General features: G+C 40.1%; 1 protein-coding gene across 3 annotated transcripts; it reads right to left on the bottom strand.

Annotated features, from left to right (window-relative positions):
- Positions 1-53: 53 nt before the first annotated feature.
- Positions 54-13,593, bottom strand: ZNF518B (zinc finger protein 518B). Of its 3 annotated transcripts, none has more exons than XM_056490027.1 (2): positions 13,395-13,593; positions 54-6,011 (listed from the first exon to the last, which is right to left on the bottom strand). In XM_056490027.1, the coding sequence occupies exon 2, from the start codon at positions 5,807-5,809 to the stop codon at positions 2,597-2,599; it is 3,213 nt and encodes a 1,070-aa protein (XP_056346002.1). In that variant the 5' UTR covers positions 5,810-6,011; positions 13,395-13,593; the 3' UTR covers positions 54-2,596. The 3 variants fall into 3 exon arrangements, with proteins under 3 accessions (XP_056346002.1, XP_056346001.1, XP_056346003.1); XM_056490026.1 differs by lacking the exon at positions 13,395-13,593 and adding an exon at positions 12,931-13,314; XM_056490028.1 differs by lacking the exon at positions 13,395-13,593 and adding an exon at positions 12,974-13,157.
- Between the last annotated feature and the right edge of the window lie 9,846 nt (positions 13,594-23,439).

The raw sequence follows: 23,439 nt of genomic DNA on the forward strand, positions 1-23,439 counted from the left end.
TTATGACGTACTATGTAGTGGCACAAACGAGCTTAAAAAAATTTAGCAGTTGATTGTTATTTTCTTGCAACCTTTTTATTTCTCAATGCTGCATCGAAAGGGAAGAAAACATCCACTGTAATTTATTTCTCCCTAACTGATGAGACTGATGAAGGAAATTATTCTGACATAATTTATCTAATAAATGTAACAAAATAGAAGCTGCTAAAATAGAGTTTAGCAGAGTTCATAAAAAATGCATGACATAATCTGCTTTAAGAATTTCATAACCACAGTACAATTTAACTTACAAAATGTTTTCATGTTGAAACAGAAAAAAAAAACAAAATTAAAAACCTTAAAAACCTCAAGGCTTAACAATTTAGATAACAGATTATGGCAGTGACATACAGAGCTTTGCAGATGTTTACTAAAGTAAACAGTAAACTTGCTTATAGAAGACAAGCATTACTAGTATACTTAAAGCACCCAGGGTTCACAAAGTTGAGCAGCAACACTTCCCCCATTCCCCCAGTACAGCTTTCATGAGCAATGTTCTGATTTTGCCAGTGACAACTCTTACAAAGCAAATTCAAAACTATTTATTTGGTAGCTTCTACGGAAACAAAATTAATTCAACCCGTAACCTGGACTGAAGGAATTAAAACAAAGGAGAAATGTTAACCACCGGTTTTTTTGTGTTAACCATTTCAGTATTTATTGTATATGATACACTATAATTTTAAAATGGAAACTATTTTCACTTTTGAAAATGCAAATAGCACTGTTAGGTTTGGCATCAAAGTATTTGAAGCAGGAAAAAAAAAAAAACCCTCTAGCGTACCCATCTAAAAAAATATAATTCCATTTGAATACAAAATGAGAACTGTCATTTCCTTATTATTGACAAAACAGGAAAAACAAAGTTTGTTCTGTGGAATAGGTTAGTGTGATACAAATGATACAAAAATTTTCCATGTGTACACAATGAAAAAAGATCTGACTTAAAGCACCAGCTATCCGAAGGATTTTAACACTGTATTGCAAAATTATGGGAAAGCAATAAGTGGTTTTGAAAATAAACCTCAGTCAGATGTAGTTTTAAAATATTTACATTCCAATGTAGATATGATAAATATTTTATCAAAACAATGTATAATCTGCTGGAGTATATAAAAAAATATTCCCAGCTAAACTGTTTACAAAAATGCACCATCAGTGAAAAGAGTAGGGACTACCAGTTTACCAGAGAAGTCCCAGTTCCAACATAGAACACACATCCAGCATTAGAGTCAGTATTGATTTTCATATTTCTTAAACTGTAACACATTATTTTAATTGTAAGTATGTGCTTCAATATACTTCATTCTATATGATTCTAAAATTATTTAAAATTGACAATACGAAGAGAAACACCCACAGCTTACATACAGAAACAGTAACTTCAGTGTCATCCTGTCCCTCTTTTTTACTAAAAAAACTGCAATTTGGCCCTGATTTAGAGAAGTGTTTAAGCAACTGAGCAATGTTTACGCTGCACTGAAGTCAGTACACATCAGACATAATCTGTAACTAGGCACATGCTTGTATGAATTTGAGGCCTACAAAAAATAAATTGTAACAACATCTAAATTCTTAAGCATGAAAGATTGCACTGAAAATCTGGTTCAACACTGTCAATGTCACAGCTGTGCAACATGGCTTTTCATTTTGAAAAGTCTTCAACAAGTTCCCAGTAAATAAACTCACCAACTAGAGTTCTAACCAAATACCGAGTCTGTAAATGCTTCTTTCACACACAAGATGGCAGAGGGTTTATGTTTGGCTAATACTATTTCAGAACAGCCTTGAGGCCATACAGAGAAGTGCTTTTCACTATCAGCCCAAGCCTGATGCTATCTCTGGCTTGATGGTACAGAATCCTGACAGTGTTGTGCGCCCTCGCATCTACACAATACAGTCTAGGTAAAGACTCGGTACCAAACAAAATTTAATTCTTTAGTGCTGTCTGATCTCGCAGGAGTAACTGATTCCACAGATTTTTCATTTAACCCTTGTACATTCTCTGAAGTCAGTAGAAGTGTTTTTATTTCACTGAAACAGAGCACTTGCATTTAAATTTTACTTTTTACACATAGTGCCTAATTTGTCACTAAAACCTATTACGTACACTTGCTGCCCATGGAGGACCAAAGGTGTATTTCCACACAGATGTGCTTGATCTCTGAAACCACATGCTGTAATAAAGCAAACTAAATCCTGTTAAAGTTACAAAGATCTCATCATCTAAGATTTTAATCCATACAGACCTAGCACAAACCACATACAGCACAGTATCCTAAGGTAACGAGAAAGATGTTTGCATAGCAAATCTTCTTCAAATTTCTCCTGTGGAACAGATGAAGCTGACCTCCAAAACAAATTTCAAACACAAGAGTGCAAAGTAGTGCTTAATCCTCACTATCAGTTCCTCTATCTCTCTACCTCTACTCTCTTCTTCACTTTGCTAACAGTAGAGGGCTTTTGGCAAAATAAAGCAGTTATTTCCACCCACCATTCCAAACAAGTTAGTGTCACTCATTAGAAGCAAGAGGGGAAACCTCCTGTAGGCTCTCACTTAACGTTTTTTTGCTTGAAGAGAAAGAACATCCCAACCCTTGGTTGCCTCTATTAAGTGCCTCTGTCCATGACTTATCCATTCTTCTTGGTCCATATATACTCTTCCACAAAACCAACACTTAAACACACACTGAAGTGCTTCAGCTGGTGAAGTTTCCACCACTTGGTAGTTGTTTTTGTGCGTCTTTTTCAGCTTCATTTTTAGCACACTCTGCTTTTTTGCTTGGTTTCCTGTCTCAGCATTCTGAAGAGTAAGACGTTTTCGATAACGTTTGACACCAAGACAACTTCTTGTCCTTTCTGAAAGAACTACTTTCAGGACTTGACCTTTATACTTGTTGATAGTTTTCATGACATTAATTATCTCTGGTGAATCGACATCAGGGTGGTTTAGTACCACAACTGGCTGATTACGACGAGGGCATTTTATCAACTGATTCATTTTCAGAGGAACGAGTCGAAGACGTCTTGCTGTCAACAGGTGTGACACATCAGAACTTGGAGTGGTTTCCAACTGAGCTCTTGTTTTCCTCTTAGGAAGTTCTCTGAAGCTTGGTTGTTTTGCCTTATTTTTGGGACTTAGCTGACTTTTTGAATAGGGCTTGCTCTGTTTGCTCACATCACTGCTTTTCTGAAATGTTACACCAGTTTGCTTGCTGTTACTTTTAGCACTTGCCTCTCGCTTTGGTCTTTGCCTGAGTGATACAGTTTGGGACTCAGCACTTGGTTCGCTCCGATTAGACGAACTGGGGAGCTTACTGCTAAGTGTCTCAGAAACACTCACGGGGACCGGGCGAGGCAGAAACATTTCATTGTGATGCACAGGAGCTGATGTTTCACTCCTGTTTTCTATTCCATATGAGCTTTGACTGCTACTAGCATTCAGCACTCTCAGCATTGTCCCTTTGGGGATAAACACTGGGGTAGCAACATGAGAATTTTTAGTTACCCTGTTTTTAGAAGTTCTTGCAAGTGTAAAGAGCTGATCTTCACTGTGTTCTTCACTACTAATCACACTTCTTTCACCATGCACTTCAGACACAGTTGCAGTTTGCCCCACTTCAGTGGCACAGCTTGCTGAACTTTCCCGAGGCAAATGCAACTTTTTACTAGAAGCCTGACATCTCAAGGGCATGGATTTCACGTTAGGTTCAGCAGCATTCATGAGTTGAGCAATCTTTCTACACAGCAATGTTGCTGATTTCTTCCTGCGTGTTGTGTCATCCCATCTGACATCCTCTGGAACATTTTTAGCCCCAGAGCTAAGAGAAAATACAGATGAAATAACAGGTCCTTCAAAAGGACTGCCTTTATTTTCCATCTTCTGTAGCTCTAGTGATTCCAGAAGATGACCACTCTTTTGACTTAGGGTTTCAGTTCTCTTTACCTTGCTCAAGCCAGAAGTTACATCCTCAAAAGGTGGAGTTTTAGAAACATGGAAGTTTTTTCCTGCTTCAGAAGATGTAATAGATTTTTTTCCAAAACCCTTTCCTGCTAAATGTGCTTCAGTAGAGCTGACTGGTAGACTTCTATGCTCCTTGTCAACCCTCTTCACAGACATTATATCCTTTTCTTTACAGACAGCAAAAGAATTTTTGCCCTCCTGAGCAGCTTCTACTGAAATATTCTTGTAACTTTTGCCTTCAGAAACAGAAGTGTATTTTGGACGGTATGTGTCTTCACCTTCTTCATAACAATACAGATCACTATTTTTTCCATCTACTTTCCCCCTTGAGGATTTGAGATCACTTTTTTTTTCAGTACTGTTCATCGCCAGAGATGGAGAACAAAGTTCTATAACACCTGAATGGACATCAGTACCTTTCACCAAATGAAAGCATAATTTTGATGTATCTTCCCTCTGTACAGATACAGAGCTATAGCCTGAGAGTTGAGGATCAGGAGAGCAAAAACATTCAGAATTCTTCTCATATGTACTATCCAAATTAGGCTGGTTACTAACACTAGATGATTTGTTTACATTCACTTCCATAGTTAGTAACTCATTTTGACACACAGAAGATGGGTTTTTTACTTCTGCAGATTGTTCTTCACCTTGACTCTCTAGTTCCTCTTCAGCACAGTTCACAGGTTTGTAAGTTGCTTCTTTCATTGGAATTAGTTTAAGAACCAGCTGTTGTGTTCCATTCACTATTTTAAGTTCTACTATCTGAGCTAAACAGTTGGAAGGAACTACAAGCTCAGATGGTGCAATTACTGTTAAAGGCATCCCAGGCTGTAAAGGCTCTGTTTTTGGAGAATAAACCTCAACCTCCACACTTTGATTCTCACATACACTCATTTCAGATGGCTCCAATATTGTCTTATCCTGGACTGATGATGTGTTTATGCTACATTCTACATTTTGAGACGAGCAGGCTGTTTTAGTTGCTTTACTCGGAATCTCACAAACCATATTTGAAGACAAATTTGAAAGTTCATTTTGGAGAGGAATTTTATTGTATTTCTGCTTTTTACATAAAGTGCTTTGACTCAGCTTCTTTTGTTTGTGGTTCACGAGAGTATTTGACAGCCGTTTTCTGGGTGTTTCATGCACTCTTCTTGTATGTTTAACTATATAGTCATGTCTAACAGCACCATATTCACAGTACTCACACTGATATGGAAAGGTTCCAGTGTGCTTCACCAAATGTCTCTGGAATTCTCCTTTGGTGTAGGATACGTAACTACAGTGGGAACAAAGAAACTTAATTTCTTCATGTTGCCCTACATGCTTTTTATACTGTAAAGGATCCTTTGTAGAAAATCTGCATTTATCACAGTAGTATTTACCTGGCAGAAAATTTTTTACTTTAAACGTTTTCTGGGTTTTACTTGGGGTTTTCCTTTCATGTTCTTCATAGTCTGCTGCATTGGCACCCTCAGGAACAAAATCAAAAGCTGGTGGTTTAATATGACTGCACTTCTTGCATATGAAATTTTTGTCTTCAGTCCACTCAAGCTTCTTATGCTTTTCTATATCTTGAATTGAAATTTTCTGAACATTTCTGCATTTTATACAGCTTATCAGTGACAACTTATTGTTCTCAGCCTCAGTTCCTTGGTAACAGCAGTTTTGGTCATCCACCCCTTTTGACAGATTTGTTTTATCATCAGATTGCTTTGGGGATGTAGTTAAAGAATTATTTTTATCATTAATTTGGCCAGGGTACAATCTTGGTAAAATTTCCCTCATTTTTTTCAACTGCATTTCAGAAGAAGCAACTCTGCACCATTTTCATTAAACACAGCAGCAACAGGCAGAATATTTTCTTGGTATTAGTCTTGCATATGTTGCTTATCACTCAATCATTCAGGCCACCAATCTGCAGAATGCAAGCTTTGGAAGAAATGGTGTTCAAGCAACTGCATCCATATTATATTCCATGTTCTTAGTCAATCAGCTTGCAGCACTAAAGAAAATAAAGCAGAAGATTAAATCAATTTAGATTCTGTAATCACTGAAATTCAATGAACTAATAATTGAACTATTAGTGGACTACAGCGGAATTACAGAGTACAAGTCTACTGTCAATATACCACTGATTGTATTCTGCACATAAAACCAATAATTCTAAAACATACCAAAGCAAATAATCCTTTAACATTTGTTCGCATTCAAAATGTTCCCAAATTCGTATAATTACCTGCTATGCATCAAAACCTAAAGAGTTCATGGTATTTCTGCCATGTCACAAAAAAATTTAAAATTCAGAAATGTATTTATAAGCCAAACAAGATACTTGATAACAGAACTGAGCAGCAGAGTATTATTTCAGTTCATATATAGCCCTCAACTCAGGACAAGACACCATGAAACACTCCAAGTGCCATTCATATGTAAACAGCAGGGAAACTGAATGTGGCTACAATGGTTACTAGAAACACAGAACTATTAGTTTGCTTTTAAATAAAATCATTTTTAAGTTAGCACAGAAATTCCTGACATACAGAAGGAAGTTCTTTCCTAATCAGTGCCAATGTTTCAGATACAGTGTTGAACACTATGTGATTTATGCTTCACATGTTCTCAAAGTAATGAAATCAAAACAATCTGTGACTGCAAATTAATTACTTTCTCTGCTATTAATGTTACAGTGTACCCACTTCTATATAGGTGTACAAGCATATAAATAATTCACTTCATCCTAATAAAACAGAACGTCAATCAAGCAAAATAAACAATGCAACATAAGTCATATCACTGTAAAATTCCAAATTAACACATGCAATATATTTACCCCACAGGTTTCAGCACTCTGTCTCTCTACTATATTTAACAGGAAAAAGATCTCAGCCATTAAGCTTTTGGCAAGACTATGAGACCACTACTATTTGGAAAATAAACAATCAAATTAGGCTTTTGAGACATACATGAAGTCAAATCAACACCTTCCTTATTTTAACATCATTAGTTCTAGACATACTGTTGCACAGACTTGCAATCACAAACAGACTCAATTGCATGAGATAATTTCTGTTTTTCAATACACCTAACAAAAGCTTCTGCTTCTGAAGTCCAGATCCTCACCAAGTCTACCTACGGAGATCAGGGCCTGATCTGGACTCCAAAAGCACAGTGCTGAATTCAGTTAAGCAGCTTCCCATCACAATAATCATATGCTAATCAAGAAATTAAACTGTGGTACTAGAAAGACATTGAGGTGCCTGAGTGAGTCCAGAGAAGGGCAATGGAGCTGGTGAAAGGTCTAGAGAGTAAATCTTACAAGGAGTGGCTGAGGGAGCTAGGGGTGTGGAGCCTGGAGAAAACAGGGCTCAGGTGAGACCTTATTGCACTCTGTAACCACTTGAAAGGAGGCTGTGGCAGGTGGGTGTCAGCCTCTTCTCCCAGGTAACAAGTGACAGGAATAGAGCAAATTGCCTCAAGTTGCACCAGAGCATGTTTAGATTGAATATTAAGAATTTTTCATTGAAAGGGTTGTCAGCAATTGGAACAGGTTACCTACAGAAGTGGTGGAGTTACCATATCCTGGTGATATTAAAGACATTTACACTGGTCACTCAAGGATATGGTTTAGTGGTTGGCTTTGCAGTGCTAAGTTACAGGTTGGATTTGATGATCTTGTAGGTATTTTCCAGCCCAAATAATTCTGTGATGTCTCTATCGGCTTCACAAGACTAAACTTCTGATCCAAGAAGGTTCTCCTGCATCTTATGTGCTCACAACCCAGAAAGCAACCATACCCTGCACTGCATCAAAAGCCATCAGGTCAAAGGAGGCAATTCTCCCACTCTGCTCTCATGAGACTCCACCTGGACTGCTGCTGCAACAGCTTTGGGCCCCCAACACAAGGAAGATGGCTCTCCTCTGGACCCATTCAAAGCTGATCACAGGGCTGAAGCACTTCTCCTGTGAGGATAAGCTGAGAGAATTGGGGTTGTTCAGCCTAAAGAGAAGGCTTCACAGAGACTTATAGTACCTTCCAGTACTGAAGGTTGGAGAGGGACTTTTACAAGGGGGAATGGCTTCAAGATGAAGAAAGGTAGATTTAAATTAGACATTAGGAAGAAATTCATTACTGTGAGGGTGGTGAGGAACTGGAACGGGCTGTGAAGAGAAGCTGTGGATGCCTCATCCCTGTCAGTGTTCAAGGCCAGGTTGGATGGAGCCCTGAGCAACCTGGTCTAGTGGAGAGCATTCTTTCTCATGGCAGGAGGTTGAACTAGGTCTCTTCCAACACAAACCACTCAGTGATTCTGTGATCTTCCTTGTATTCCATTAATATCAGTAACTGCTATAGCAATGCTGCCCTAAAGATGGGCATCTTCAAAGTATTTTACAACAGTAAAAATAAGTTCAAAAACTGGTTAGGGACAACATTACAAGCTTTTTACTCTAAAGCAGATAGATAGGTGTACACTAAAACTCTTTAGTGAGAACTTCTTCCAGAACTGTAGCAATCTCATCTCATTGCAATGCAGACAGCTGTGAAATCACACACAATGTGAAAAACAAATCAATAGCAGCCTTGCAGGAAGGAGGAAAGTATACATGAGTGCTGTATCATGATCTGGAGAATCTTCTTCAAGCAATTCTAATGTGGATGACATTATGTGATCTATTACTACCCTGATCCTAAAGAGGAAAGAAAAGCAAAACATTTACTGTAGTTCAGATGGAACATCCTTCACTGGCTACTACCACTTTCTAGACATAAGATTAACCTGTTGACACACAAGTGTGGTGGTAGGCCTATGTTTCAGGACATCCATTTTGTTTCAGGAGGAAGATGATAAGATATCTTGATCCAGACCAAAAATGCTTTATGCATTTCTAAACAGCTTTAAGAAAGAAGTAATATGGCATGTGAAAGGAAACAGAGAAACTGTATCAGTATTTGCCTTTCTCTGCTGTTAACATCTATCCATTAATACTGAAACTGCCCTCTATGTGAACTAACTGAAAGCTAAGTGTAGAGAATTTATGCCATCAACATCCTTGACTACAAAAAAAAACCCCTACAAATTGAGAAAAATTTCTTGTTTTTTTTAAACTCTGTAGATTTCACTTTATGGAAGAACATGAAAAAGAATCCACAACCTTTTAAGGGCAAGTAAGTACAAGAAACACAGTCCAACATTTTCAGAACACTTGAATTTACCAGTTCTGGGTTTCTCAGTCCAAGACTATGCCAGAAAAATTTAACAGATGTAATTCAGAGAACAGGCTAGCAATCCTCCCAAATGTTCCTAATTCAAACAGCTATATGCAGGAAAGCCTGCCATGGCTTAAGCCCCAAGCCACACTTTCACACAGACCTGTGACAAATACCCTGCTGTTGAATGCAGGTTTCAGGCATTGGTGTGTGCCTGAGTTCCGTGTGCGCCGAGGTGGATCCCAGGCAGCACCACTGACAGAATCACTTGCTGCTGCCCCACTCTCCCTCCCTCAGTAGCAAGGAGAGTGAAGTAAAGAAGCAGCACAGGAAAGTTTATGGGTCAGGACAAAAGCAGTTTAACAGAAGCAAAGAAGCAGGGAGGTGGCATACAGGATATCACTCACCATCTCTCACAAGCAAACCAATGCCCAGCCAGTCTCCGAGCATCTGCCACCCTGGAAGGCACCTGGAAGAGCCCCCCTGCCCTTCTTCCAGTTTTCATGGCTGAGCATAACATTGTAAGACATGGACTATCCCCCAGATCAATTCTGGGCAGCTGTCCCAGCTTTGTGCCCTCCCAGTCTCTTGCCCACCCCATGATTACTCCCTAGAGTGAGGAGTGGGGGGAGAAAACCTTGACATTGTGCTAACATTGTTCAGCAACCAAAACACCAGTGTGTTTTCAAGATTGTTTTAGCCACAAATCCAAGGCACAGCACTGTACAGGCTGCTTTCAATAAATTTAACTCCATCCCAACCAGACCCAGTAAAAGGTAAAAAAAGAACTGCAAAGAATAGCAAATTGATGTCAAAATAACATCTCTACTTTTGTCACCATGTATCCTGAACACTGACCAGTTAATAACAAAGGTTTTGATACAAACAGCTCCAATTTATACTTATTTTGGATAAAACAAGCCCAAAATTATATTGTAATTTAATGCCTGTATTAAAAAGGAAAAAGAAATTTCTTGTTACTTCAGAAAGCCGAGATCATTAATGCACACAGAGAGGTGAACATTACATACATTCACTCCATACCACTGTGGGAGGTGAGGAGGGGGAGGAATTCCCCTAAAGATTTGTTTTGGTATTTGAAGGGTTGGCAGAAACATGCTTCAGAAGACTTAGTTAAATCTTAAAAGACAGATAGTTGATTTTTCGAGTTAAAATCATATGCAGTGCACACATATGTGTAGCAGTGCAACACAAAGATATCATCATAGGAAGATCTTGAAGTCTACAAAGAGTCTCAATGGCAAACACAGGAATGGGGTGGATGAAAAATGAAATAACAGACACTAAGAGTGTCAAAATCAATTCCAGTCACTGTCTTCACAGGAACGAATTCAGAAAAAAAAAATTCAGAAACTCTACAAAGTATCCAAATTAGGAAACATTTTAAAAAACTAGAGACCCTAGTTTGGGGGGGAAATAATAAAAAAAAAGAAGCACATGGAAAAAGATATCGAAAGAAAGATAAAACAAATTTTCCCATTCACTCCTACCAAACACCTGCAATTCAGTGACATTAAAAGGTCAGGCATTCAACAAAACAAACATTTCCGCCTTTCATACAACACTATCGTATCTTGAACTTTGCTGCTCAAGACACAACAGATTAACAGATCCACAGGAATTAAACGGCATTCCAAACTGTGGATAGCCCACGTACATAAAGGCTAAAAAACAAAGATCCGTTAAGACAAAGGAAAATAGGACACAACATCCTCTGCAGTCTGACTATACCAAATCCAACCAGTACAAGGGGTTTTGCACTGCAGTAGGTTACAAACCACTTATGTGGCCACTTTCAGACTGGAAATTTTTATTTATTTCAAATAGATCGAAAATTTGTTCATCATTTCAAAGAAGAATGTGTATATTCCAGGGCTTAAGTTTCCTTTAGTTCATGCTATATGCTGCTATCAATGAAAAGGGTGTGATGAGCAGGATGCATTTAGCCTATGTGATCAAAAAAATGAGCCCTTACTTCAGCAAAGCACACACCTCTCACACACAAAGATCATAGACTGCAGCCAATAATCAGGAGGTGCTTTGGTACTGAAAACCCCATATAAGTCATCCCTTAATAAAAGAAGTTTAAAGAAAATTGCAAGACACCCTGCATCACTGCATCAGGAGGATGCAGTGTATAAAATTTGAGCCACTGTGAAAGATTTAAATCTCTGTGCATGCTTAAAATTACCTTGCCTTGCCTGTATTTTACAATTATATATATATGAATGCATACTGACTGTTTAACATTGACTATCTCTGTTCAGCAGAGTTAACTGTTCTACTGACCCAACTACACAGCTGCCAATTACCAGTCACTAATTTTAGGCTTAATGATTGGGAGAGAGCCAAAGTGCTTCACTGAAGTATTACATATTGCATTAAGCAAAATAATTAATTTTGTATTAAAAACAATTCACATACACCAAAAAAATTTTATCTACAAGTATTTCTTCTTAAAAAGCCATTTTGTCTCACAACAACAGCTAATCACAGTTGTAACAGTTCTTGGGTTTTAGCTGAAATTCACAAGAGGTTTTTCAAAGCAAAATGAATGAGGAATGACAATGCAGACAATTAAGAAGAGCAAAGACCATGCACCAAGTTTTTAGAGCTCATTTTTATTTAAAAATATACAGTTCTTTCACTCTACAGGAAAAAAATCAATTACACTTAAAATGTTTATTACTTATAAAGTCATGCAAAACACCGATTGAAAGGAAATCACTATTTTTTGAATGCATAAGTGCAAAATTGTCCAATCTACTAATGTTTCTTGGCATTGTATGGATGCAGGAACATGTATGTACCATGCAGCATTCTACTGAAATGGAGGTCTGCTTCCCTGCAGCTCTAGGAACAAGGCCTAGTTTAATTTGTATATGAAAGATACACACTTCTGTCACATCATTCAACTGCTTGGTGGTCTTCCTGCAATAAGCTAAGCAAGGCATTACCAAATAACTACTGTATCAAAAGCAGTATTCTAGAGAGTGCTCAGGGACGTTTATAGAGCCATCATTACATATATGATCAATTTTTTTAAAATCTGTGCTGCTCATTTCAGCATTCCACTTACAACGAATTTCAAAGTCTTTCTGTATATCCAGAGCATACTGACTAGTATAAAGCATTACCCTACTCTTGAGTTTTAAGGCCTGTAGGAAATACAGCAAATGGCACTGAAGAAAATGGGAGAAGAGGGGGAAGAGTCCCATTAAAAGCACATACGCCTCCATGCCCAGATCTCAAAGCACTCATGTAGATGTTAAAATTGATTTCCACAGATCTCATTCCTGCTAAAACTAGCCACATACTGTTTGTATGTGCAAGAAAAGAGCCTTGACTGAAACCATCTACTGCAGTAACAATGCACAACAGACTGCTACAAAAACCCTGTAAAACACCATTAGTCTTCTTAAGCATACAACAGACTTTTTAAATTAAATGTACATTGCAGGACATTTTGGCTACATCTACGATAACACTGGGTTATTTACTTAGAAGAAAATCGGTTTAATACATCTAAATTATTTTAAGTGTCCAATGCAACACTTTTCAATGATAGATTGTCTTGCAACAAAATTCAATATGGGATTCGAATAAGCCAACCTTATGCCCAAATACTCAAAAGAACCTCATTTGCACACAAAACACAGGATGTTCTATTCTGCTCATGAATACATTTACTAACCCGACAGCTCCTTTTCTTCAGGAGGATGACCAAGACGACAAACCTGGACACAACAGCTTCAGTCCAGACGAGTCCCAAGCGGCCTGATGGCGTCCACGAGACAGCAAGCACCGAACCCTCCTTTCCTTGGGCGCGCAGCCCAGCCGCACGCCCCAGTGCTGCCGCCTGGCCGCGGAAGGGAGGCGGCCCGGGCCCGTCCGTGCGCGGGGCCCGGCGCGGTGAGCGGGGATGCGCTCAGGAACGCGCTGATGAGGGAAGGCGCTGAGGAGGGAAGGAAGGTGCCGAGAGAAGGCGCTGGCGAGGGAAGCGCTGAGGGAAGGCAGGCGCTGCGCGGGCCGCGCACCCTCCGCCCGCCGCGCACTGCCGCCGCCGGCCCGCAGGGGGCAGCACCGCGCGCCGCGCCCGCCCCGGCCCCGCGCAGCGAGGGAGGGAGGGCGGCGGGAGCGGCGGGCCCGGGGCCTTACCTGGCCCGGAGCGGGACGAGGGGGACGCAGGAAGGGCGGCCTCCCCCGGCGCTGACCCCGCCGGCCGCCGCCGCTGCCGTTGTCTCCGGACACGGGAGGAACGCAGCGCCGCCCCGCGTCCTGCGCGGCCGCTGCCGCCCCGCCCTGCGGCGCTCATTCCGGCAGGGAGGGCGAGCGAGCCCCCGCCGCCGGGCCGGGCCGCCCGTGCGCGGCGGAACTGACCTCACGGGCCCCGCCCGCCGCGCGTAGAGCTCTACCGAGCGCCGCACCTGCCCGGGCAGCGGGCACGGGCTGTCGGGGTACCGGGGTACAGCGGTACCGGGGCTGGAACACGGCGAGGGGCGCCCCGGGCCGGCTCTGAGGGCGCGGCTGCCCCTCCGCGCTGGCACAGCAGCCAGAGGATGCGCTGTTCATCCCCACAACCTCTCCACATCCCTTCCCATCCTCTTGGGTTTACTCCAGGGTGTGCTGTGGGCACACGTTTCACGGGCATCGCTCAGTGAAGTACTACAGTGGCGTAGTTGTGTGTTTTCATATCCTTCCTATGAAATCCAGATGTCTTGAAATAAAGTGGTCTTAGCAAAATTTCAGGGGAGAGAAAGAGGCTTTAGGTGGCTGCACGTTGCCCTATAGAACACCTTTGATGTCACTGCATGTTTAAAAACAAACCATGTCTAACACAGGGCCCGAAGTCTTCTCACATGAGGTCTTTGAAATGAAGCTTTTTTGTACATGTCTTCAAAGTTGAACTCTGTGTTGCCGTGACACATTTTCTGATCTGTTCTCTACTGCAATGATTTGAGAGTGCTTGATCTTGTCTAGGCATGGACATACATCCTCAGGGATCTTAGATTTTGGGATAGGCTCTTCAGGTCACAAAAATAGAAAAGGGAAATCTATGTACAGAGAAGTCTGGGGGGGAAAGAATCCTCTCAATTATAACTTTTTTTAGTTCAAGAATGAGATCTTGCCTTCAAGAGTTTGTTAAATCTTTTGATTAGCAGTGTAAGAAAACACTCTCAGTGGCAGTTTTGAACACTATTCTTCTGAATATGTTTAAACTTGTGAATGAACTTTTCTGGCTTGTTGGAATTTCTAGGCAGCTTTTGACAAAGACTGTCAAAGAAACTAAACTGTAACGGTGTAAGACCAAATATCTTGGCATGAATAGCTGGTTAAGGGTGGAGTGAGTGTGTGGTCCTTGTAGCATTGAGATGTTGGGTGCACTGCTGTATCAGTCTCTGCTTGGACCTGCTCAACATACAAGTGACTTGAAAAAGGGGCTGGGCACTCAAGTGACAGCCTTCTGATCTTACCAAGTGAGGGACCTGGGGACAAAAACTGACTAAAGATATGTGGAAGGACATTATGGAGTTGAGTAACTAAACAGTAAAAGGGCAAATTAGATTTTGGATAGACAAAGGTGATACACATTGAGGAAAAACATCCTGACTTCAAATAAAAAATTATCAACTCTTAGCTGACTAGTACTGTACAGGAGCAAAATCGGAAAAAGTTTCTGTGAAAATCTCACTTCTGGGCTTAATAAAGTTGATAAAAATAAGCCTTATGGTGAGATTTGAAAAAGAACAGAAAACAAAGCAGTTTAATGCTGCTGTGTAAATTCATGACTTAACATATTTTAAAAGCCCTTTGATTTTCTAAGTTCCCTCAGCTCAGGAAAGACAGAAAAGTAGTGGAAAAAGTTCAGTGAAAGGTAAAAAGGATGATCAAAGGTACTTTGCTCTCAACTTTCAAGAAAGGAACAGCTAAGGAAGCTTCTATCTGATTTAAAACTTAAAAAAAGAAAAGAAAAAGATATTAGTATTGATATAGCAGAGCTAAAAATCATGAGTGATCATTTTAACTGTGAGCAGTTAGAATTGCAAGTTGTGTGTGTGGATCCCATGAAAGACACCAGGGACAATTTGCAATTACTGACTGGTGTCAGCTATTCTGCAAAGGTGATTATGTAGTGTTATGAAAGTTTACTTCCCTAACTGTTAAATCAGTCTTTGTAATATGAACAGGTATTAATTTTGTTACTGTGTATTAGTTCACATAATACAGTGAAATGGAATGAGATATTTTACTAGAGACTTTGAGTTTGTTCACACTCAAGTAAAACAAACTAAAGGACTTTGCTTCTTGGAAACCTAGAACTGTCCACGGAAGATAAAGGACACCCATGGAAAACCCAGATAAAGCCAGAATTCTAGTCACTCTAATATATCTTTGAAACCCTTCCAGTGTTATCTGGCAAAAATGTCCCCAGGAACATTTGGATCAATAGACAAGCAGCAAGAATGCTGCAGAAATACAGCTCTGCAAAATTTTACAAGATTAGAAATCAGCAGTGTGGGTCTTGGTTATTAGTCAAATCACGTTGTACTGGACTGTTGAAGGGTGTAAGAACCCTGTGTAAAACCACATTCAGGATGACCCAGTTTGGCTGGGACACCTTATGCACGTGAATAAATATTTACCTTTGTAATTCTATACTTTGTTTCCTGGCCTCTCTTGGTCAGCACCAATTGTTGCAAACTTTCGTAAAAGTGAACTACACTTAGCAGATCGTTTCTTTCAAAACCAGAAAAATTAGGAACATTCCTAAAATACAATATTATAATATTTTACACAATAATTCAAGAAATAGTTTGCTAGCCAACAGATTTTCTGATCACATCTATCTGTATCTGATAAAGTCCAGACTGCAATAAATACACTTTATATCAGTAAAATGGAATCGGTTATCTGATACTCAACACTGATTAAGCACTTTTACCTCTCTTTCTTAGCTATGTGTAGCTAGCCAGCTCTGAGGTTAGGATGGCAATTTCCTCTAACAAATGCAAATAGATTATTCAGTATTTAAATAAGGCCGAATGAAACAATGTCATCCAGAAAAAGCTTTGTTATGGAACGCTTGAGAGCGTCTTCCTCAGTGTTTTACAGCTACATAAATTCAGTCCCTCCCCTGCATTTTCTAACCTTGCGTTCAAAGCAGCTCGATTTCCCCTCCGTGTCGCATGAACTCTCTCTTCTTTGCAGACAGGAGTCGGACAGATCAAATCTTAGCGCCTCTTTCTCACTTAGGCTCCAGCCCTGCACCGACTTAGAACACCAAACGGAGAAATTCCAAGCAGTTTCCACCTTATCTGTCCCCTTTGGTTCGCCATTTGCAAGCCGTCTTTGGTGGCCTGCAATTCCCAGCTCTTGGCTGGTCTTTGCTCCTCTGTTTGTCCTGTGACTCAGCCACCTGCAGTGCTGGTTCGGAGTTCCTGAGCTTCCTGCTGAGGCTCCTAAGGGGAGGGTCGGCACTTGGCAGTGCCAAGGCTCGTGACCCGAGTAAGAAACGCTGATAGCAGTGCTGCTAACTGGCAAACAGGAGCAGCATCCAAGCAAGAAGCCTCTTTAGCTTCCTGCATCCTTTGTGGTGTTGCTGTCCATGAAACTGGTCCTGTCACCAAGAATTCACCAGGGCTTCTCTGTTGACACTGCTTGTCCTGTTGCCATCCTGCGTTCGTTTCCATCCTCTAACAAAATTTTCTGATATGAAATGCTGATTGTTGCTCATGGATCTATGAGAACCACAGGTAGACAGATCCCATAATCACAGACTGGGTGAGACTGGGAGGGACCACAGTGGGTCATCTGGTCCATCCCAGAGCACATGGCACAGGATTGTGCCCAGATGGCTCTTAAAGATCTCCAATGAGGGAGACTCCACAACATCTGTGCAAAATCTGTTCCAGTGCTCAGTCACCTGCACAGTGAAGAAGTTCTTCCTCAATATTCAGGTCTAATTAATTTCTCTCCATTGCCTCTTGTCCTGTTGCTTGGCACCACTGGGAAGAGCCTGGCTCCATCTCTTCATGAAGCCTCCCTTCAGATACTTACAGATATTGGTGAGGTCTCTGGTCAGATGTCTGTTCTTGAGGCTGAGCAAGCCCAGCTCCTTCAGCTTTGAATCTCTACTACAAAACTATAAAACAGCTGTGTTTAGAGAAGGTTCACAAAAAAAGAAAGAGGATGAGTAAATGAGCTAGAAGATAAATCAGGTGTTCTAGGTGCTTGTCTTGGAGCAGTTTTGCTTTTTTGTGTTATTAAATTCACAAGCCCTTCTGTCACTGAGAATGTTGGCATAAATCAAAGTCTCTAATAGTATTTTTAGTACTAAACTGCAGGCATTACTCTATTACAACACTGGATGTGTGCAGGATCTTTCCCTGAACATGCATAAGCACTTTTGAAACTTCTCCCTATTTGTACATTTTTAGCAAACAAAGAAATTAATGTTCATTTGCTATAATTTATATAATTGTCTTCATTAATTATTTTTCTTTCTTCTATTGGTTGTTGATTTATTTGTTTCTTGTCATGCTAATTAGCCCATGCTTTCAGTCTTTTTATTATCTTTTTTCCAGGTAGAAAGAGTTTCAGTACAATTGCTGACTTGTCTTTGTTAGTTTCATGTTTATCTCAGGGTTCTGCAGAATGTCCTTGTGGTTCATCAATTCTGCATTCCTAGTGTCCAGTTTCAGCACTATATCTCTAGCCCAGGTCTGAGATCACTGAAGCATATCAAGGTTGATTACAGTTGTTTTAGTGAAACTTCAAGTTTCAGTAATTTTCCCAAACCCAAAGAGTAATTTTTCTGCCACTAGAGCAGCCTGTGGCAGACCTGGTTGTGTGAACCAATGCACAGAGGTAACCAGGATGATCTCTATGCTTCAGCTGAAGTGCAAAGAGGGGGTTTATTTCATTACCCCACTGGGTGGCTCAGACACAGGCTCTGTCAGGCTCAGTCCATCCCAGGAAATAGAGGCACATGAGGACTCAGGCTCTGTCAGACTCAGTTCAGCCTCGCAGACCATGAGGATGGGCAGGGCTCACTGCCTGCCCCGGTGTGTCAAAGGCTTCATGCATGTACAGTTTATCCCAAGGCTGTGCTTCCATGATCTCTCCTTCCAGCAGGAGGCTCAAGTATGTGAGTGGGAGTGTGTTATCCCTACACAGGGCAGCTGCTTCCTCAAAACAGGTAGAGGATAAACAACACTAGGCAAAATAAATGGAGTTTTCCCACACTGGCATCCTGAGCAGAACTATTCCCTCCTCACCAAATCTTCCAGTTTTAATCCCTCTCTCCCAGCACTTGCTAAGTGCTGGCTACAATGGCATATGACAGAGTGGAAAATGAGACTTCTTATTATTCATTAAAATAATAATCATAAAAATGAATTTTAAAAATTAATTCAAAAAATTATTAGGAAAGTTATATAATTTCCAACACTCCCACCAGAAAATTAAAGAAAAACCAATGCACTGGAAAACCAGCAGTGATAACTCAAGTTGAAAATGAAGAAGGGCACTTGTTTGAAACAAACAGAATTTCTTTCTGAGCTACTGCACTACCTTCCCATAACAGCTTTTCCTGTCCCTTTCAGGACAGTGATAAAACTATAGCCAAGTGGATATGGTTTTTTCACTCTATAGGCTGCACTAATGCAAAAGTACAGTCTACTAAACTCAGGGAATGCACTTTGTACAGCTAAACTCTGTTAGGTGGAACATTTTGGCTTCCAGGGTAAAAATGTACTACTTTGTAAGTATTCAGAGCACTTTAAAAAGAGAAATACAATATTTGTTTTCCAAAACGTGCACACAAAGACAGCAGTCGGGATTTAAAACAGCAAGAGAAGAAGTTTCAGTTCTGACTTTCCCAGCCCTGCATATTGCAGGCTTGGACTGAAAGTGAAGGAATCAGCTGAGTTGTTGTTTTGCGTTTCTGTGGCTGTTCTTGATGCTGTTCGATACGTTCCCTCTTCAAGTGGCAGAGCAAAGCGCGTACAACATATGACGCATTCGGGAGGTTTCTTTAGCTGCGTTTTGCTGCTGTGCTGGCAGAGGGATGAGGATGAGCCAGGCGCTGGTTTTTACAGCGGTGCCCGCCCGTGCCGCGTCCAGCCTCGCCCGCGCGGCTCGCGGGGCTCTGCCGCCCTCCAGCGGCCGCGCCGCGCTCCCGCTCCGCTGGCCCGGGCATCGCTCGGAGCCCGCGGGGGAAACGCGCCGCCCTCGTTCTGTCCTTCCTCTGCAAACGCCGCGGCATTGCTGTAGTTCCGCCTAGGCCCCGTTCGTGGAGAGCTCAGCACCCCACAGATGGGATCTCGTCTCCCCAAAGCGCACACACGCAGATCCTCGCCCCGCGTTCCGAGCGACGTGGCAGCGCCTCTGCTGCCGCTCGCCGGGCAAAGCGTTTGGACTTGGGATGCCGCACTTGGGTTAGGTTAAACCGAGCAGCCTGGTTTTACAGTCCTACAGGAAACACTCCCGTGTAGACCTTAGCTCCTTCATCAGAGTGTTTGATTGAGGAGGAAATATGAAGTGAGCAAAAGCAAAAATTTATATTCAATCAGATTCAAAATATACCCACTAATAAGTCAACAGTTCCTCCTCATCAATTTTTGTGGCTCACAGCTATTCCTTAAAAAATATTTGAAACTAGCTGGGGGTAGAATAACAGTTCTCATCAGGCAGTACAATGTGTTCATGGTAAAGATGTGTCCTGTAAACCAATACAGTACAAGAAATCTGAAAGAGAGTCTTGCATTTTACACAGAAAATAGAAAAATAGTGCTCAGCCAAATACCATTAACATGTCTTAATATTATATTAATAGTATATATTAACATTATAATTCAGACCTTTCAGATTTCATTGCCTTAGATTTCTCTACGTATTGCAACTAATTTTTTCCAAATAACTACCCATTCTGTGAAATTTTTTTGCCATCTATAAGGAAATTAGAGAGGGGCAGAAGATTTTCCTAGTTAAATCTCTACTTAGTTAAACCCCGTTAAAGCTATAGAGGCCTTAAATGACATTCCTTTATTTAAAATGTTTATTGTGTGACTTTTTCTAAAAGGATCTTAGTTTCATAATAAAAAAAATATTCAGTGATGATACAAATCCAGGCTGCTCAGTGAGTGCCTCTTTCTTTAGAATAATGAGGAAGGGAAAAATAGGAGTTGGGAGCCATTTTTTATTTGTTTTTTCCTCCAATAACTCAGAAATCCAAGATATCATCACTTGTGTTTTGCTTTTGTATCTATGGATTTTAATTCCTGAAGAAGTAAAGGTGAAGAATTAGTAGAAGGAAATGTTTTTAATCATTGTCAAGGTTCTAGAATTAGTAAATATGTGTTTCAGCCGAGCCTGAGAACACCATTTTCTTTCTGCTGCTCAACATCCCAAGGCACTGGAGCTGCTCTGTCAGCACAGAACACCATGGATGGCATGAGATGTACTTTATGAAATATGAGCCCTTAAATACAACCCTGAGACATTATGTGGTATCAAAACTGCCTCATTTTGGATCAAAATCATATTTAAGGGGCATCTTTTAATTTCTTTATTAATTTTCTTCAATTAATCTTAGATGAAAAGAATAAAATTTTTATAGCTTATGGCTTACATTTTTTTTCCTGAGCCTGTAGATGCTGTGAAGTGTCTCTGACATGTGACAGTTAAGGGTGCCAATGCAGCCATGCAATTTAAGAGAACAGTGTAGTTTTTAGGACAGTCTTCCAGCAAGCCTATTACTATAGAAGTTATTTCCCAGTTTATAATTTGAAGCAAAAGAACCTGAATTTTAGAAAATGCTGCAGTCACAAATTTTCTATACTTAAGAAATCTGGTTTTTAAGTTTCCTGCTGCTATGGCAGCTTTAGCAATAAATGCATTTGAAATACCTCTTTGATGAGTCACAAGTGTCTATTGAACTCTCTTTGTGGTGAACTACCATTTCATTTCCATTCAAAGAGTCTCATTGCTCTTTTACATTAATCATTCACTCTTTCAAATCTAATATTAAGGAACAGAGAAGTAATGTTTCATCACAAATCTTACCAAATTCCTTGATCTTCTGACATAGTCATAAGTGTAGTGAGAGGAGACATGGCATCACATTACCAAGCAGCTCCAAAACAGAGCCTCAAAAACCTTGAGTGCTCACATATCTGAAAAACAGCTTTGTAAGCATCAGGTACAACACACTGAATACTGTAAAATCTGGATTATCATCTCTGCTGTTTATCAGAAATAGGATCTATTAAAAAATCACACGTGTTCCCTATATACTACATCTGTAGATAGTTTTATTTTACATGTACCTTGAAGAAAAAGATGATGATAAATTAATTGAGGTGAGGCTAAAAATTAAGCCTCTTTACTATGACCACTTTCAACCCCACATACCTAAAGTTTGTCTCTTCCCTTTGGAGCTTTAAACTTCTTTAGTTCTATACACAATCTCAACAGGCCAGAGGTACCTGGTGATCTGGGGGAGCTTACATGAGTAATTGGGAAGTCTCTTAGGCTTCACCATTTAGCTGCCTGTGGGTGGTTTGATCATCAGGACAGTTCAGAGAACAGTTCTGGAGAAGAACTGTGCTGACAGAGTATTACACACCTGGGACTGATACACCTCATTTCTTTTGCAGCATTTACAAGCTGCATTGGAAGGAAAGAGCTGATGATGGAGAAACACTTACATGTATATGTATTCTGATTTTTTATTTTTTTACACATGGTCAGTCTTGTTATCACTACTGAAAAAATGTGCACTGTTGTAGGAAGGATTTCTATTTAAAACTGAAGTCAGTTAACCTACTTTGAACAGATAATAGATGCAAGTAATCTTTTGAATACATCTAATGAGCTTATTTTTGAAGTCAATTTTGTGTCTCAACAGGCATCCTTTGTGATATTTTTAGTTGCAGTAAGTAATTCATAAAATAATGAGGTTTTCAACAGGGAATTTAGTCAAGTTAGAATTCCAAGACTAGAATACATTTCCAAGCAACTGCAGCATGGCATTTTTTCAAGAGAATACAGTCATCATCTCCATTTCTGGAAATTATTCAACATAAAGGGAACCAGCACAGTAAAACTCCAATGGAGACATTCCTTATGCTGTTACTTTACTGTAGTGCATTTTAATTTGCATTATTAGAAATTATTATTGCTGAAAAATGGCCTGGAGTTAAAATTGATTAAATTTATTAAGTCCTTTAAATGAACTATTTTTCTGCACAAGATCTTGAGTTTGGTCTTGTAGCTTTAAACAGCCATTTTATTCCTGAAACAAGTTAATAGTCTGCTTTCAGTTATTACTGAGAGTTTCTGAGGGTCCTGCTAAAAAATATTAGAACTCCCTAAGACTCCATCTACCTCTTCAAAAGAGCTTTAAACTCATCCAACCCACATCACTGATCTGTTTAATAACAGAATACTGCATGGATAGCTAGTGCCTTTAACTATATTTCTGCAGAACTAAAATTAAGAAGTGTAAATGGCTCCAGTTTTCCACTGTAATGCAATTTTATCAATATTAAATTTACTTAATTAATATTCCTATTTTTTTGCAACAAATGTTTATCAAGACACTTTATAATACAGTTAGAAACATCATGAGGTCTGTGTTCAATTCTGTGTTTAAAAGTCAGTCATCAACTGACCAAAACAAAATATGGATGTATGATCCATTCTTTTTATGCTCAGAAGTGTATTCCTTTCCCACTGTCATCTTTATTCCAAGTTTCAAAGGCAGGATTCAAAATCTGCTACAGCTGATGGAAGTCTTTCCATTGATTTTCACTAGGCTTTGGTCAAGCCCCAGGTGTCAATGAACAAGCTGAAACTCGTTGAATCTCCTTGTTTACAGAAGTGATGAAGCAGGTCAAAATCCTCATTTAATCTCACCATGGGGGATAGGCCAGTGATGAAAGAGCACAGGAGCAAAAAGGCAGATTTTGAAGAGAGGGACCTGAAACAACCTGCTGTGCAAGTGCCATTTAATTACCTTGGCTCTCTGATCTTAATTTCTCTTGATACAACCTGCTGCAAACTGAACACTTCAGAATAAACATGGGGCTGTTTCTGTTCCCTGTCTTTGTTTTCAATTACTTTTGATGTTGGCATAATGGATGAATGTACACAATGTTGCAGAGTGCAGTGGGAAGACCTGTAAGCTTGAATGGAGTTT

The sequence above is a fragment of the Oenanthe melanoleuca genome, chromosome 4, assembly GCF_029582105.1.
Source record: "Oenanthe melanoleuca isolate GR-GAL-2019-014 chromosome 4, OMel1.0, whole genome shotgun sequence".
Taxonomy (NCBI): domain Eukaryota; kingdom Metazoa; phylum Chordata; class Aves; order Passeriformes; family Muscicapidae; genus Oenanthe; species Oenanthe melanoleuca.